Raw genomic sequence first — 17,486 nt, forward strand, 5'->3', positions numbered from 1 at the left:
AAAATAAAGACATTTAAAAATATTGTTTTAAGTCAATCTTTTCATGCGGCCCAGCTGCACCCAGACTCTGCATCCAGTGGCCCCCAGGTAAATTGAGTTTGAGACCCCTGTTGTAATGGGAACGGTGGGACCTCCAAATGAAGTTATGTGTGGTGCCCCACATCAGTTAAAAGGTCTGCAGAATATGTATTGGATATGCCCTGGTATAACAGTTCCTATTGCAAAAGAAGCCGCCTGCCTACTTTCTGTCCAAAATCTGAATGTATTTTTTCAAAATGTACACTGTTAACAATTTGGAGACAAAAAACACATTCTTTGTCTGTCAGTAAAAAATAAACATATAAATGGGAGTCACATTACGTACACCTGCCCACTCTTGAATCAATACAGAGCAGCATAGAGAAACAGCATTTATCACTTTAGACAAATATTAAAAAAATGATACCTTATCTTACCTTCTCTTGTTTCCTCAAACCGAGTTTTAATGCCGCTATTTTTTTTTCCGTCTGAATTTAGCAGCTAATCTAGTTTTGTAATGGCCTGTCTTGACAAAACAGCACCGCAAAAAATAAATAAAAACTGAGGTAGACTACAGTATTTATTTTGTAGACATCAGAGGTATATAAGAAATGAGAAGAAATAACACTGGAGGCATAGACACAATAGAGCACAGAGGAAGCACCTGGCAGAGCATGAACTAAAATTGCCATCTTCAGTACATACGTCAATCTGACATCACAAATTGCCCATTGTTGAAATAGGACTTAAACTGTGCAAATTTATGCTTAATTGCATGAACCTTGAATTTTTTTTTTTTGGTGTTATCCTACATAAAATCATAGTTCCCTTTAAGTTTACTTTTGATATAAAGGGGAACTTCTTGTCTTTTCATTCTTCATGACAATCTTGAAGGAAATGAGTTTACACGTACATGAATTGAAAAAAATCACATGTTGAATTATTGCAAAGCTTCAAGAATATGGAGAATATTCAGCTTTATTTGATTTATTTTACCTAATATTTACATAAAAGGACAACCTTTAATGTAGCACTTGGTGGTGGTAATTACCACCACCAAGTGCTACATTTTAGATAATAAAAAATACAGTAGCCTATGCATTTACAGAAGAAATTACTGTTTTCATATAGTATTTCATGAAAGAACAAATATTCAATTAGCTGAGGATGGTGTTGCTGTATGGTTTCTGTCTTCTGTTTGTCAATGGACATCATCTGTTGGACCGGTACGTGTATAAAGTTTGTCTACACTTTCCACAACATCCACAATCTACTCTGCAAGGAAAAACAACCATAGAGAAAGAAAATATCCATCCATCCATCCATTTCCTACCGCTTGTCCCTTTTGAGGTCGCGGGGGGTGCTAGAGCCTATCCTAGCTGCATTTGGGCGGAAGGCGGCGTACACCCAGGACAAGTCGCCATCTCATCACAGGGCCAACACAGATAGACAGACAACATTCACACTCACATTCACACACTAGGGCCAATTTAGTGTTGCCAATCAACTTATCCTCAGATGCATGTTTTTGGAGGTGAGAGGAAACCGGAGTACCCGGAGGGAACTCAGGCAGTCACGGGGAGAACATACAAACTCCGCGCAGGATTGAACCCAGGATTACTGAGGACCTTCGTATTATGAGGCACATGCACTATCCCCTGTACCACCTTCCTGCCCCATTAGGAATCATTAAAGTACAAAATGAGTCTACCATTAACTTTCTAAACGGTTTAAACACATGTAAGATAGGACATAAAATATTCCTCTACAGATCAAAATAACTTGTTGCAGAAAAGTACATTAAGTAGCTCCTTTAAAAGTTGAATATTTAAGGTTTTCTACCCACAGGAGCCTTTCTTCTACATTCTGTCAAACCTATACATTTAAAAATAACTGTAATGCAACATTTTGTTTGTTTAATCACTATTTTCGTTCTTGGTCCATCCATCCATTTTCTACCGCTTATTCCCTATGGAGTCGCTGGTGCCTATCTCAGCTACAATCGGGCGGAGGGCGATGTACACCCTGGACAAGTCGCCACCTCATCGCAGGGCCAGCACAGATAGACAGGCAACATTCACACTCACATTCACACACTAGGGCCAATTTAGTGTTGCCAATCAACCTATCCCCAGGTGCATGTATTTGGAGGTGGGAGGAAGCCGGAGTACCCAGAGGGAACCCACACATTCACAGGGAGGACACGCAAACTCCACATAGAAAGATCCCAAACCCAAGATTGAACCCTGACTACTCAGGACCTTTGTATTATGAGGCACATGCATTAACCCATGTACCACCTTGCTGCCCCATTCAGAATCATTAAAGTACAAAATGAGTCTACCATAAACTTTCTAAACGGTTTAAACACATCTAACATAGGACATAAAATATTCCTACGGATCAAAATAACTTGTTGCAGAAAAGTACATTAAGTAGCTACTTTTAAAAGTTGAATATATAAGGTTTTCTACCCACAGGAGCTTCTCTTTTATATTCTGTCAAACCTATACATTTAAAAATAACTGTAATGCAACATTTTGTTTGTTTGATCACTATTTTCGTTCTTGGTCCATCCATCCATTTTCTACCGCTTATTCCCTTTGGGGCCGCGGGGGGCGCTGGAGCCTATCCCAGCTGCATTCGGGCGGCAGGCGCTGTACACCCTGGACAAGTCGCCACCTCATCACAGGGCCAACACAGATAGACAGACAACATTCACACTCACATTCACACACTATAGGGCCAATTGAGATCGGTAGGTCGTGAGTTCAAATCCTGGCCGAGTCATACCAAAGACTATCAAAATGGGACCCGTTACCTCCCTGCTTGGCACTCAGCATTAAGGGTTGGAATTGGGGGTTAAATCACCATAAATGATTCCCGGGCGCGGGTCCGCTGCTGCCCACTGCTTTCCTCACCTCCCAGGGGGTGATCAAGGGTGATGGGTCAAATGCAGAGAACATTTTCGCCACATCTAGTATGTGTGTGACAATTATTGTTACTTTAACTTTTAGTGTTGCCAATCAACCTATCCCCAGGTGCATGTCTTTGGAGGTGGGAGGAAGCCGGAGTACCCGGAGGGAACGCACGCATTCACGGGGAGAACATGCAAACTCCACATGGAAAGATCCCAAGCCTGGGATTGAACCCTGACTACTCAGGACCTTCGTATTGTGAGGCACATGCACCAACCCCTGTACCACCTTGTTGCCCCATTCAGAATCATTAAAGTACAAAATCAATCAATCAATCAATATTTATTTATATAGCCCTAAATCACAAATGTCTCAAAGGATTGTACAAACCTTTACGACTACGACATCCGTGGAAGAACCCACATAAGGGCAAGGAAAACTCACACCCAGTGGGCAAGGAGAACTCACACCCAGTGGGACGCCAGTGACAATGATGACAATGAGAACCTTGGAGAGGACCTCATATGTGGGAACCCCCCCCCCACCCTCGGGGACCGAAAGCAACACAGCCGCAAGAGTTCAGTTCAAAGCGGATCCAAGACAGCAGCGAGAGTCCCGTCCACAGGAAACCCAACCCAAGCGGAGTCGGATCAGCATCGTAGAGATGTCCCCAACCGATACACAGGCGAGTGGTCCATCCTGGGTCCCGACTCTAGACGAGCGGTCCATCCTGGGTACCGACTCAGGACAGCCAGTACTTCATCCATGGTCATCGGACCGGACCCCCTCCACTAGGGAGAGTGGGACATAGGAGAAAAAGAAAAGAAGCGGCAGATCAACTGGTCTAAAAAGGTCTATTTCAAGGCTAGAGTATACAAATGAGTTTTAAGGTGAGACTTAAATGCTTCTACTGAGGTAGCATCTTCAACTGTTACCGGGAGGGCATTCCAGAGTACTGGAGCCCGAAATGAAAACGCTCTATAGCCCGCAGACTTTTTTGGGGCTTTAGGAATCACTAATAAGCCGGAGTCCTTTGAACGCAGATTTCTTGCCAGGACATATGGTACAATACAATCGGCAAGATTGGATGGAGCTACACGTGTAGTATTTTATACAGAAGTGGTAAAACCTTAAAGTCACATCTTGAGTGCACAGGAAGCCAGTTCAGGTGAGCCAGTACAGGCGTAATGTGATCAAACTTTCTTGTTCTTGTCAAAAGTCTAGCAGCCGCATTTTGTACCAACTGTAATCTTTTTATGCTAGACATGGGGAGACCCGAAAATAATATCTTACAGTAATCGAGACGAGACGTAACAAACGCATGGATAATTATCTCAGCGTCGTTAGTGGACAAAATGGAGCGAATTTTGCTATATTACGGAGCTGAGTCTACCATAAACTTTCTAAACAGTTTAAACACATCTAAGATAAGACATAAAATATTTCTACAGATAAAAATAACTTGTTGCAGAAAAGTACATTAAGTAGCTACTTTTAAAAGTTGAATATATAAGGTTTTCTACCCACAGGAGCCTCTCTTCTATATTCTGTCAAACCTATACATTTAAAAATAACTGTAATGCAACATTTTGTTTGTTTGATCACTATTTTCGTTCTTGGTCGTGATGGATGTAAATAACTTTCCATCATGACGTCGGCGTAAAGATGAGAACAGGTGACACAACCCGGAAGTCTGACAAATCAACGACCAAGTTTCATAAATTTTAAAATATATTAATGTCGAATAATAATGACTTGAATATTTACATGAACCCCAGGGCGATTTGAACCAATTTACGCTTTCAAAACTGCAAGTTATGTTAAAAAAAGAACCTCGCGCCGCTTTCTTTTTGTGTGTCATTTGGACAACTTCCGGGTGGCGCGATGACGTCAGCATCCTACCGACGCCTCGGGTACACGCGGATGACACATTATGACAGTTCCTCTGTGAGCCGAGCGAAAAGAACACTGTAAAGTGATTGGCTTGTCTACAGATAAGCCACGCCCTCTACGTCAATATGGCCGAATCCAACATTTGCAAAGGGGAGAACGGTTTGTCGAGACATGTGATATAGAACAAAAAAAATGTCAGCACATCCTAATATGAACTCTTTTAGGAAAAAAATTAAATTTGCTTGGAATAAATCACCTAATACGTATTTAGTTGTTATTTGTAACACGTAGTTCAACAAGCCATCCCTCTAACCCCCCCTTCAATGAGCTAGCCACAGTTGCACGGAATATGATGTAACACATGCCGGCTTTTTGACCCTACAGTCATAAATATTAGTCTGCCGGTAATTTGGAGAACATTCGACATTTACATCTGAATGGGTCAGTAGGCAGTAAGTGATGAATCCAACTCGCCGCTGCTCAGCCCTTATGGGCCAAACGTGTATATCCTCGCTGGAGGGTGGTGGCATCAGAGTGTTCGGTTCCACCGCCGCTGGTCTACCCCCGGCGGGAACAAAGTGCCATTATCACCGAGGCAAAGGTGGCGAGCTGAAGAAAACTGGTCGACAGCTCAAGTCACTTGTTGAGTCCACAACGGAAAGAGTGGCCGGTAAAGTATTAATTGATTAATCAATGTATTTGTTTATTATGTTATTAATTGGGGCTTCACGGAGGCAGAGGGGATAGTGTGTCTGCCTCACAATACGAAGGTCCTGAGTAGTCAGGGTTCAATCCCAGGCTCGGGATCTTTCTGTGTGGAGTTTGCAAGTTCTCCCCGTGAATGTGTGGGTTCTCTCGGGGTTCTCCGGCTTCCTCCCACTTCCAAAGACATGCACCGGGGGATAGGTTGATTGGCAACACTAAAATCGGCCCTAGTGTGTGAATGTGAGTGTGAATGTTGTCTGTCTATCTGTGTTGGCCCTGCGATGAGGTGGCGACTTGTCCAGGGTGTACCCTGCCTTCCGCCCGATGTAGCTGAGATAGGCACCAGCGCCCCCCGCTTCTCCAAAGGGAATAAGCGGTAGGAAAATGGATGGATGTTATCAATTGATAATATTAGCGTCATCCGCTATTGTCGTTGTCAAGATGTTTATTGAGTATGTCATGGTCAACTCCACCTCACACATGTAGTACATAATATACTGTAGCGTCCTGAAGGAGTGCAAGCAAAGTCTGATGCTCTTTTTTTAAAACTTTTATTGAGCAACCTATGTAACACAGCTCAATTTATCTTGTTCCTTCCACAAGCACGTCTATTCTCATTTCTGCAACAACAACGCTTCTTTCTTCTTCGCCAATCACCTTACAGGCGTGCTATGTTCACAACAATAGGAATTCTGAATATCCCTCACTCTATTACACAACATCAACATCAGCAGGTCGTTACACTATCCCCCCTTTCAAAGTCCCTCGTCCTCGAGGGGGACAACAAAATCTCTCAAGTGGGCTGGTCGCCGCCTCAGCCTCCGGGCCCGGTCTTGTGTTCCCCCTTTCTGGGGAGGAAGTCACAGAAAGGGTTGTTACATCCTGTGAAGGCCCAGACGAGGTCCCCGCAACGGAAGAACAAGACTCTCCAGTCCCTGGGCTAAGGCCCCTTCTTTCCGGTAACTCCACTCCGAGTCCTGCAGGAGTGCCCGTGCTAGCCAGTCGCGGTGCAGGACAACTTTTCTGCCACGGGGTGGGAGTTGGACTCTGTATACAAATACCCTGAGTCTTTCCAACACTCTACAAGGGCCCATCCAGTCGCTGTCCAGCTTCGGGGATCTTCCCTTTTTCCGTTGGAGGTTGTACACCCACACCAACTCTTCAGCGGTAAAATGTCGCCCTTTTTCGTGCACGTCGTAATTCCTCTTTTGTCTACGGCCAGCATTCCGCAGCTGGTTCCTGGCAAATTCGTGAGCTGAATCCAGCCGGTCTTGTAGTCTTTTAGCGTACTCCACTCCTGGTGGACCAACCGGCGCGTCCGGAGGTCTACCCATCATCATTTCAGCAGGCGTACGGATCTCTCAGCCCAGCATTAAAAGGGCCGGGGAGCAAGAAGTGGAGTCTTGAACTACTGACCTGGGATGTTTACACATGCAGTTGGCTTGTTAATTGAAATGTAGAGAATTGCTGTGTTAAACAGTGAAGCTAAGTTTTTAAGCAAGGTGTAACCGTTCATTTTTTTTAATTTTTTTTTACTATCCCCAATCTGAAGTTGATCGGGGAGTGAGTTTTTGAAGAGGTCTTGGCAGAAACTAAGGTTGCAGGATTCTGGGAAAAATGTGAATCACAATTTTCTTGGTTTTCTTGGCCTGGTTCAACTCCTGTGTATCCGTTACACTAAGAATGGAAATTGGGGAGGTACGACAAACAATCAATCCAACGTATTATTTTTATCTTTTGAGTTTCGTGCTTCTTGCGGTTGAAACTCCAATCTTTACTGGCAGTCTCAAATGGGATTGGCCTGGTTGGGTTATGTAACTGTCTTGTTAAGATGGCATGCGACAAGATACACGGTGGTTAAATTTAGCAGTCATACAAACTAAGCGTTAAAACCGAGTTATATTTAAAGGCCAAATACTTCAGCAGCACCTAACTTAAATTATTGCAAGTTCACCATACATTGTTGTTATGTAAGACTGGATATTTAGCTGCTCTTGTTAAAATGATAAATACCTCATGTATGAACTTTGAAACTCTCCAAAGCACTGATCAACATAACCACAGGTAGACCGCAGAGATGTAAACATATGAAAATTTCACATCATTGTTATTATGACCAAATTTATTATGGTCAGCAATGATGATAATAATTATTACCAATCATATTGCTGTGCTCAAAAAATATTTATACACACTGAAATCTTTTAACCAAGACACACAATATATTTTCTTTGGCAGAAGGAACATTCAACATTGTTCTGGCCCTTAACAGCCGTAACAATTTTGTTTGAATGTTTAAAATAAAATTTAAACACAACTTTAAAGGTAACTTTTATTAAAAACTAAATTTAAAGTACCAATGATTGTCGAACACAATCGAGGTGTGGCGAAATTATTCTCTGCATTTGACCCATCACTCTTGATCACCCCCCTGGGAGGTGAGGGGAGCAGTGGGCAGCAGCGGTGGCCGCGCCTGAGAATCATTTTGGTGATTTAACCCCCAATTCCAACCCTTGATTTTGAGTGCCAAGCAGGGAGGTAATGGGTCCCATTCTTATAGTCCTTGGTATGATTCGGCCGGGGTTTGAACTCAAAACCTACCAATCTCAGGGCGGACACTCTAACCACTAAGTCCTAGATTTTTATCTTTTTATGTTTCGATTTTTAGAGTGTTGATGCACGCTTAACTTCTAATTGATTTACACATGGGTTCACTTCCTGTTGTAGTCATGTCCGTGTATGGCTCATGACAGCTATCACTTTGTACTAAGAGAGCACAGCCTGTAGCCTGCACAAGTTTAGTTGCTCAGACAGGGTTTATGAGAGTTTAGATTGGGGTATGACCAATGTTCCCCACCAAAAAATGCAAAAAAAAGGTGCAATAAATAGCCCATAAGCATAATGCAATGGGAAACAGCTGAAATCTTGATATTAATAATAAATCAACTCTTTGTCTTGATATGTATTTTTATATCTGTCATTAGTTAAGCCTTTTTCACCCCAAAAAATAAATAAATGAAAATAATAACGTCAAAGTACTGCAGATGCCACATTTGCTTTGTTCAAAATGTACAGTGGGGCAAAAAAGTATTTAGTCAGCCACCGATTGTGCAAGTTCTCCCACTTAAAAAGATGACAGAGGTCTGTAATTTTCATCATAGGTACACTTCAACTGTGAGAAACAGAATGTGAAAAAAATCCAGGAATTCACATCGTAGGAATTTTAAATAATTTATTTGTAAATTATGGTGGAAAATAAGTATTTGGTCAACCATTCAAAGCTCTCACTGTTGGAAGGAGGTTTTGGCTCAAAATCTCACGATACATGGCCCCATTCATTCTTTCCTTAACATGGATCAATCGTCCTGTCCCCTTAGCAGAAAAATACTCAGTTGCATCCCAAGAACACTGAGTTGCTTCCCAAGAACACCATACCTACTGTGAAGCATGGAGGTGGAAACATCATGCTTTGGGGCTGTTTTTTTGCTGAGATAGGCTCCAGCACCCCCCGCGACCCAAAAGGGACAAGTGATAGAAAATGGATGAATGAATGGATGGATGGGTTTATCCCACGGTGACAAAACGAACACTTCGGGTTGAGGCTAACAACTACACAAATGCCATGTCACTGTCTACTTTGAAAGCTTGTAACAAAGTACTACCTGCTTTATTTCCATCCATCCATCCATCCATTTTCTATCGCTCGTCCCGTCCGGGGTTGCGGGGGCTGCTGGCGCCGGTCTCAGCTGCATTCCGGCGGAGGGCGGGGTACACCCTGGACAAGTCGCCACCTGATCACAGGGCTTGCCTTGTTTCAGATTCATCCAACAAAGTCTCAGAGGAGTAAGCAGCTGAAGTCGCCGCTTCGAGTCGGTCTGATTACTTCATACTCCTCTGTAAATACGTGTAAAAGAGTTTGTCCACTTTTAGTAGCTTTGCGTATCAAAATTAAGTTTGTAAAAATTAATAAACATTATTTAACTGCATATAGTTTAAAGACTACGGCTGTGTAAAAACACTGCAAGATAGTTGTACTGATCAACGTTCAAAACACAGATGCCCCAAAAAAGTTGAACATTCCTTTTGTTCTTTTTTTCTATTCTTTGTCAAATATGTCGTGAATGCACAAGAAATAGGAAATGAAAAAATTGTCTTCGCATACTACGTAATGTTGGCCGTGTATTCCATAAACAAGTTTTGGGAACGCCCCCAATCAGCTGTCGACAGCACAGCCCGCCCCCTCATAAGTGCCAGGAACCTAGCTGGCAAGAACTAACATTAGTTCAGCCACTTCAGTCTGTCCAGAAATACATTACACTTAGGAATGCAATAAAAGCCAGTAGTGGTCTCTCACCTCGAGTTTGGCAGTTGGAAATTGCACAATTCTTCAGCATAATCAATATCACTGGATGAATGATCAGAGAGCGCGATACAAACAAAGCCTTATATGGCTAAAAGCAATGCATTGTATATATATATATATATATATATATATATATATATATATATATATATATATATATATATATGCTGGCTTTTGAACTTTGCGACTATAACAATCCTCTTTGTTATGGAGGACACTGCGTCCTCTGTTCAGATTTGGATTTCTGCCGATGGCTGATTTAATGCCTTCAGATTATGCAAACTAACCAACTATATGTTCATTTTAGGGGTAAAAAAATGAAAGGATGTCCGAGTACCCAGAGATAAGCCGTATCTCATATAAGCACAGGTAGTGAAGTGAAGTGAAGTGAAGTGAATTATATTTATATAGCGCTTTTTCCCTAGTGACTCAAAGCACTTTACATAGTGAAACCCACTATCTAATTTTTACATTTAAACCAGTGTGGGTGGCAATGGGAGCAGGTGGGTAAAGGACACAATGGCAGTGACTAGAATGGCGGAAGCGGGATTCGAACCTGCAACCCTCAAGTTGCTGGCACGTCCACTCTACCAACCGAGCTATACCAGCCCCCAGGTAGAATTGGCAAACTCCACACAGAGGGGCCAAGCTGTGTTTTGGGCCCAGCTTTGTGTTATGTAGGTCCAGTGCTGCTGTAGGTGTTCTCATGTCATGTCATTGTGGATTAAGATGCTACATGCTTTTATCAACTTATCCACTGAAATGGATTGTTCTGTATTGATTAGTGTGTACTATCATTAACTACAAAGTTGCCTTAAAAATGTGAAAATGAGCTTTGTTTCTATCCCAGTGGATTCTAAACCTTAGAAGTCCTCTATTCTTTGAAGTTAGCTTTTTCCCCTATTATCCTGATATCATCAGTATGTAATGTTTGCAATTGTTCTATTTGTTCCATTCCTCTGACACAATACATGTTTTGTCCTTCTACTGTCTTTTCTAGTTTTTCCAATGGGCAGCAACGCCAGCAGGTTAAGTACATTGGCTCAGACGCTGAACAGCACCCCCATGGATCAAACAGAACAGAATGTAAACCCAGAAGAATTTGTTGAGCTTGACCCCGACCAGCTGCTAAGGGAGTGTGAGGAAGCCCTCCAGAGGCGTCCAGCCAGGCCTCACAGAGATCTGGTGTATCCCAACGGAGCCGCACACTTCCGCCACCAGCTTGGCCCCTCCATACGAGTGATGCAGTGGAATATACTTGCGCAAGGTAGACACATAAATAATCAATCCTATCAATATCTGTTCATGTATATTGTAGGGAATTGAAGTATTCGGGTACAATCTGCTCAATGTATTCTGCACTTTGCTCAAGTATAGCTTAAATAGTACTCGTGCTCAGTGCTATACATGGCAAGAGGTGTGCTTGTGTTTGGTGGGATTGCTCATTCATTATTTTGTATTAAGCTTGCTTCAGTTTAAATTTTGTAATGACACTTTGTTTGTTCACACTTTCCAGCGCTAGGTGAAGGGAAGGATGGATTTATTCGATGTCCTCTGGAGGCCCTCAACTGGAAGGAAAGGAAGTATCTCATACTGGAGGAGATCCTCACCTATCGCCCTGACATTGTTTGCCTGCAGGAAGTTGACCATTACTATGACACTTTCCAGCCAATCATGGCCAGCCTAGGTTACCATGGGACTTTCTTGGCCAAGCCTTGGTCTCCTTGTCTAGATGTAAAACAAAACAATGGACCTGATGGTTGTGCATTGTTCTACCGCCTCTCGCGTTTCTCCCTGCAGACCTCAGTTCATTTGCGGCTGTCAGCAATGATGTTACCCACCAACCAGGTAGCCATTGTGCAAATACTGAACTGCCGGCTAACAAGTCGGCGACTTTGTGTGGCTGTTACGCATCTAAAAGCTCGAAGTGGCTGGGAAAAGCTAAGGAGCGCGCAGGGTTCTGACCTGCTACACAGCTTACTAAACATAACTTCCAGGAGTGGAGGAACCCAAGATCTGGAGTCATCAGGGGCAGATCCGCTAGTTGTATGTGGAGATTTCAATGCAGAGCCTTCAGAGGATGTTTACCGCCACTTCAGATCATCCCCGCTTGGCTTGGACTCTGCTTATAAGCTGCTGAGTTCTGACGGACAGACAGAGCCACCTTATACTACGTGGAAGATCCGCCCCACCGGAGAAAGTTGCAGCACACTTGATTATATCTGGTATACTCGTAATGCTTTGAGTGTGGACTGCCTGTTGGATATTCCTACTGAAGAACAGATTGGTCCAGACCGCTTACCCTCGTTTCACTACCCCTCAGACCATTTATCACTGCTTTGTGACATCCGCTTCAGAGAGGGTCAATGTGCACCGACATCCGCAGAACAGCCACATCTAGTAAGATGAGTGATAGTGGATTTTTTTAATTATAGGAGAATATATACTCCAGCCAGCATAGGCATTGGAACACAGTCCAACTGTTATTATTCAGTGAGGTTTGTGACATAATTTGAAGACTGAGTTCTTGAAATTTGAACATGTTCAAGTTTATTTTCAATGAACAGCTACTTAAGTTGTTGATTCTAAAATTTATTATGATGATTGAGATTTTAAAGTTGTTTTCTGAATACCTAGCAGACCAATGGTATTTATTGTTATTAGTAATATTTAAATATTAATCTAATATATTAATTGAAACACAAAGCTTTGATTTTACATCATACTACACATTATTGCAGAAATAAAATACTGTGGTATTTTTTTTACTTTTTTTTGTCCTTTTTTGTAATGTCATAACTGTTAAAATTCTTTACTCACAATTAGTGAGCCTCCTACACTTAGCAATTGATGTGTACTCCATTACATGCCATCTGTGTTTTTAATTAAAGGAACAATTTAGTTAAATCACACCATTTGTTGTTGCTCAGAACTATTTCATTTATTTTCAATAAGCTCTAGGGATGAGAATTGTTAAGATTTTCCTGGTTCTGATTTCACTTTTGATTCTGCTTAACAATTCGTTTTTTTTTTTACTGGTTCTTTTATCGCTTCTTTTTTTTCTCAAAAGGGTGGATTAACAGCAATTTTGTTTATCAATATGTACATACAGCTAGCCTAAATAGCATGTCAGCATCGATTAGCTTGCAGTCATGCAGTGACGAAAGATGCCTGATTAGCACTCCACACAAGTCAATAACCCCAACAAAGCTTGCTTTTGTGCATTCATGCTCAACATTAAAAGTTTGGTGAACAAAATGAGACAAAAAAGGAGTGAAGTCGGAGAGAGTTGTTCATGTAAACAAACTACGGTGAGTTCAAGGACCACCAAAATTAGTAGGACAAAACGGTGCTCGCCAAATAGTCTAATCACTGAAACATGTTTAATATAAACAGTGTGATTTCTAACTACGAGGCAGGTTTGTGTCATGTTTGTCATCCTACAATACAGAAACTATATTAAAATGAAAAATACATATTTTTCTCTCATCTTTTTCCATTTTTCATACATTTTTGAAAAAGCTCCAGGGAGCCACAAGGCCGGTGTTAAAGAGCTGCATGCGTTTCTCGAGCTGTGGGTTGCCGACCCCCGACCTAAGGGGAAATTAAGATTCACAAAGGGTCCAAGTGCTGGTTCTACTAGATCTAAGCACAGCCTTTGATACTGTATGTAAACCACACTATTCTTTGCAATAGACTCCAACACCTGGTTGGACTCTCTGATACTGTACTCAACTGTTTCACCTCCTATCTCACAAACAGAACAGTAATTGTCGGTATGGATACATACTCCTCCAAGCCCCATAAAATAACATGTGGTGTGCCCCAAGGGTCAGTTTTAGGCCCTGTTCTTTTTAATTTGTATATGGTCCCTCTTTGCGATGTCATCAGGGGACATGGAATCAATTGCTTTTTTTCTGACAAGTGATTTCTTCCAGGATGTGAAAACCAGTGGTGGTCAACCAAGTTAAGATGGCTATTGTACAGCAAGCAGCGCAGGGACTATCTGAGCACACATAGATAGATAGATAGATAGATAGTACTTTATCAATGGTGCCTTTTATCTTTTTGCAAACAGCAGAAATGAGCAAAACAAAAAAATCTAACAATGGAATAGGCAATGGAATAAGATCCCAATACTTTATTTAAGAAAAAAAAATGTGTTGAGTGATAAAGGATTATTTGTATGTACAATTCCCAAACATATGAAACTATCGTGTGCTCCAGACATCATTCTACATGACAAAACAGATGGAAATTTGGAAAAGCATAGATGTCTTCCAAGTTTATAATGGTTGTCAATAGGAATCTCCATTGACTACCATTATAATTACAATTATTTACTGTACATCCATGACCCAAAGTAACCGTGCAGTTTCTAAATTCATGGTTTCACTTTGGAGAAAAAGACTACAGTTTGTCATTGTTACTGTTTGGAATTTTGGTCTACTGTTTCTCGCAGGACTTTATCGGTGTAGGTACTTTTACAAAAAATTTAAATTGTTATAGTTTGATCACAGAAAGTAAACAGATGATTAGTGATGACCAATAAAAGTTTCAATAGTAATTGCTGTGAATCAAAGAAGGGGTAGGATTAAATATCTGTTTTTATCTACTCCTTTTCGGACATGTTGAATTGTGAAACTGTATACAGGAGATGTAGTATTGTAGAGTAAAAGGACAACATCTCACTGTCATACACAGAAGGCCAAATTTTGTGTGGTCCTTGTACAATGTAATGAGGTGAAGGGTCCCAGGATGTGTGACCACGTTCCTGTAAATTATTCACGTAAGCAGCAAAACACGTATGCATTGGTTGTTCCAGAGTTGTTTTCATGGTGCATGTCATAACGTTGTAGCGCAAGTTGTACGTCATGAAGCAAAAAAACAAGTCCATTCCTGAAAAAAACATTCAAGTTACCAAATCTCACTCACATGGTTGCAAAGGCTTAGTCCATGAAACAGATGACAGGAATCTATGCATGTGATCCTTTAATTCATTTGTGTGTTAACAGAATTTCAAATGCTCATGAATTTCTACCTGGACAACAATATCGGGGGCGTGCCTTAAAGGCACTGCCTTTAGCGTCCTCTACAACCTCTCGTCACGTCCGCTTTTCCTCCATTCAAACAGCGTGTCAGCTCAGTCACATTATATATGCGGCTTTAACATTTGTGAATGCAATGCATACTTGCTCAACAGCCATACATGTCACACTGAGGGTGGCCGTATAAACAACTTTAAAGGCCTACTGAAATGAGATTTTCTTATTTAAACGGGGATAGCAGGTCCATTCGATGTGTCATACATGATCATTTTGCGATATTGCCATACTTTTGCTGAAAGGATTTAGTAGAGAACATCGACAATAAAGTTTGCAACTTTTGGTGCTGATAAAAAAGCCTTGCCTTTACCGGAACTTGCAGACGATGACGTCATAAGGGTGAGGGCTCCTTGTGCCCTTACATTGTTTATAACAGGAGCCTCCAGCAGCAAGAGCTATTCAGACCGAGAAAACGACAATTTCCCTATTAATTTGAGCGAGGATGAAAGATTCGTGGATGATGATATTGATAGCCAAGGACTAGAAAATAAAAATTAAATAAAAAATAAAGTAAAAAAAAAAAAGTCGATTGCATTGGGACGGATTCAGATGTTTTTAGACACATTTACTAGGATAATTCAGGGAAATCCCTTATCTTTCTATTGTGTTGTTAGTGTTTTAGTGAGATTAAATAGTACCTGATAGTCGGAGGGGTGTTGTACCTGATAGTCGGAGGGGTGTGTCCACGGGTGTCTTGAGGCCAGTCTCTGAGGGAAGTCGACAGCAGCTGCATGGACGGCGCAAGCTCAGCTGATCTCTGGTAAGAGGCGACTTTTTACCACTATTTTCTCACTGAAACCTGCCGGTTGACAAGTGGTCGGGAACCATGTTCGCTTGACCGCTCTGATCCTTAGTAAAGCTTCACCTCTGGGAATTTTAAACAAGGAATCATCATGTGTTTGTGTGGCTAAAGGCTAAAGCTTCCCAACTCCATCTTTCTACTTTGAATTCTCCATTATTAATTGAACAAATTGCAAAAGATTCAGCAACACAGATGTCCAGAATACTGTTTAATTGCGCGATGAAAAGAGACGACTTTTAGCCGCAAATGGTGCTGGCTAATATATCCTCTACAGTCCGTGAGCTCACGCGCACGCGTCATCATTCCGCGATGTTTTCAACAAGAAACTCCACGGGAAATTTAAAACTGCAATTTATTAAACTAAACCGGCCCTATTGGCATGTGTTGCAATGTTAATATTCCATCATTGATATATAAACTATCAGACTGCGTGGTCGGTAGTAGTGGGTTTCAGTAGGTCTTTAACACTGTTACAAATGTGCGCCACGCTGTGAACCCACACCAAAGAAGAATGACAAACACATTTCGGGAGAACATCCGCATCGTAACACAACAGAACAAATACCGAGAACCCCTTGCAGCACTAACTCTTCCGGGACACTACAATCCACAATATACACCCCCGCTACAACCAGACCCCACCCCCCACCTCAACCCCAACGCCCATCTCCCGATTTCGGAGGTCTCAAGGTTGGCATGTATGATTGTAGTCTAAAACACCACATTTGTCAATATAAACAAGTATACGATATGATAGTATAGACTTAATTTCTTGTCTCCTCGTGGGAATCATAAAAGAGCGTAAAGGGCATAGAATATATTAAAAGAGCCAAGCTGATGCAAACAGCCGCCACTTTAGCAGCACCATCTCGACACACAGCCACAAAAGCAAAACACAACAAAAAGAAAAACAAATAATGAGCAATAAATCATATTGTTCACATATTGTACGACTGCACCGTACACAGACAAATAATAACAACAAAAAACACAATTTCAACACTCATAAACACTGTGGTGACCTTTGTGGTGCGCCACGCCATCGTCTGCTGGGGTGGGGGGCCGCATGACTCTAGACACAGGAACAGACCCAATAAAGCAACCAAAAAAGCCGACTCCGTTCCAGGCTGCCCACTAGCTCTTGGCCAGTGTCCAATCCACACGGATGAGTGAGAATCCATCCAAGGAGACCATGTTGTTCAATACATGCTCAATCAACCAGGGCTCCGTGAAGCTCGTCCATCCCGACGCCAAACGCCAGCTCCTGTCTCTCCATGCGGACTCTGGTGTGAAAGAGACCCAGCAGCTGGTGTCTGGTTCTAACTTGGCCCTGGCCAAAAGGCTCTACCAAGGTGGATAAAAGTTCACCAGGATGCACCAAAAAGCACAGCAGAAGTCACGAAACGGCCACCTCTTGTTGCAAAGTCCTGTAAGGGCCAGAGCCAAATGGGTAAAAATTACATGAAAACAAGAGGGGAAACATCAAGAACACAAGCAGAAGGAGGATACAAAAGAGCACAGAGCTCCTTCAACCAGCAGCCACTACAGCAGCGCCATCTTGGGGAAAAAAATAAATATCTATATATATATATATATATATATATATATATATATATATATATATATGTAACCGGTTCGAGTCTGCGTTGTGTAGTTGCTTCGAAGATAAGAGGACTCTGTGG

The 17,486-nt window shown here is 41.9% G+C and overlaps 1 protein-coding gene across 1 annotated transcript; it reads left to right on the forward strand.

Moving 5' to 3' along the window:
• The first annotated feature begins 5,156 nt into the window (after positions 1 to 5,156).
• Positions 5,157 to 12,809, forward strand: LOC133553426 (nocturnin-like). Its single transcript, XM_061901620.1, has 3 exons — positions 5,157 to 5,499; positions 10,898 to 11,164; positions 11,414 to 12,809. The coding sequence occupies exons 1-3, from the start codon at positions 5,289 to 5,291 to the stop codon at positions 12,304 to 12,306; spliced, it is 1,371 nt and encodes a 456-aa protein (XP_061757604.1). The 5' UTR covers positions 5,157 to 5,288; the 3' UTR covers positions 12,307 to 12,809.
• Positions 12,810 to 17,486: the final 4,677 nt, after the last annotated feature.

Source organism: Nerophis ophidion, linkage group LG05 (genome assembly GCF_033978795.1).
Source record: "Nerophis ophidion isolate RoL-2023_Sa linkage group LG05, RoL_Noph_v1.0, whole genome shotgun sequence".
In the NCBI taxonomy this organism is placed as follows: Eukaryota; Metazoa; Chordata; class Actinopteri; order Syngnathiformes; family Syngnathidae; genus Nerophis; species Nerophis ophidion.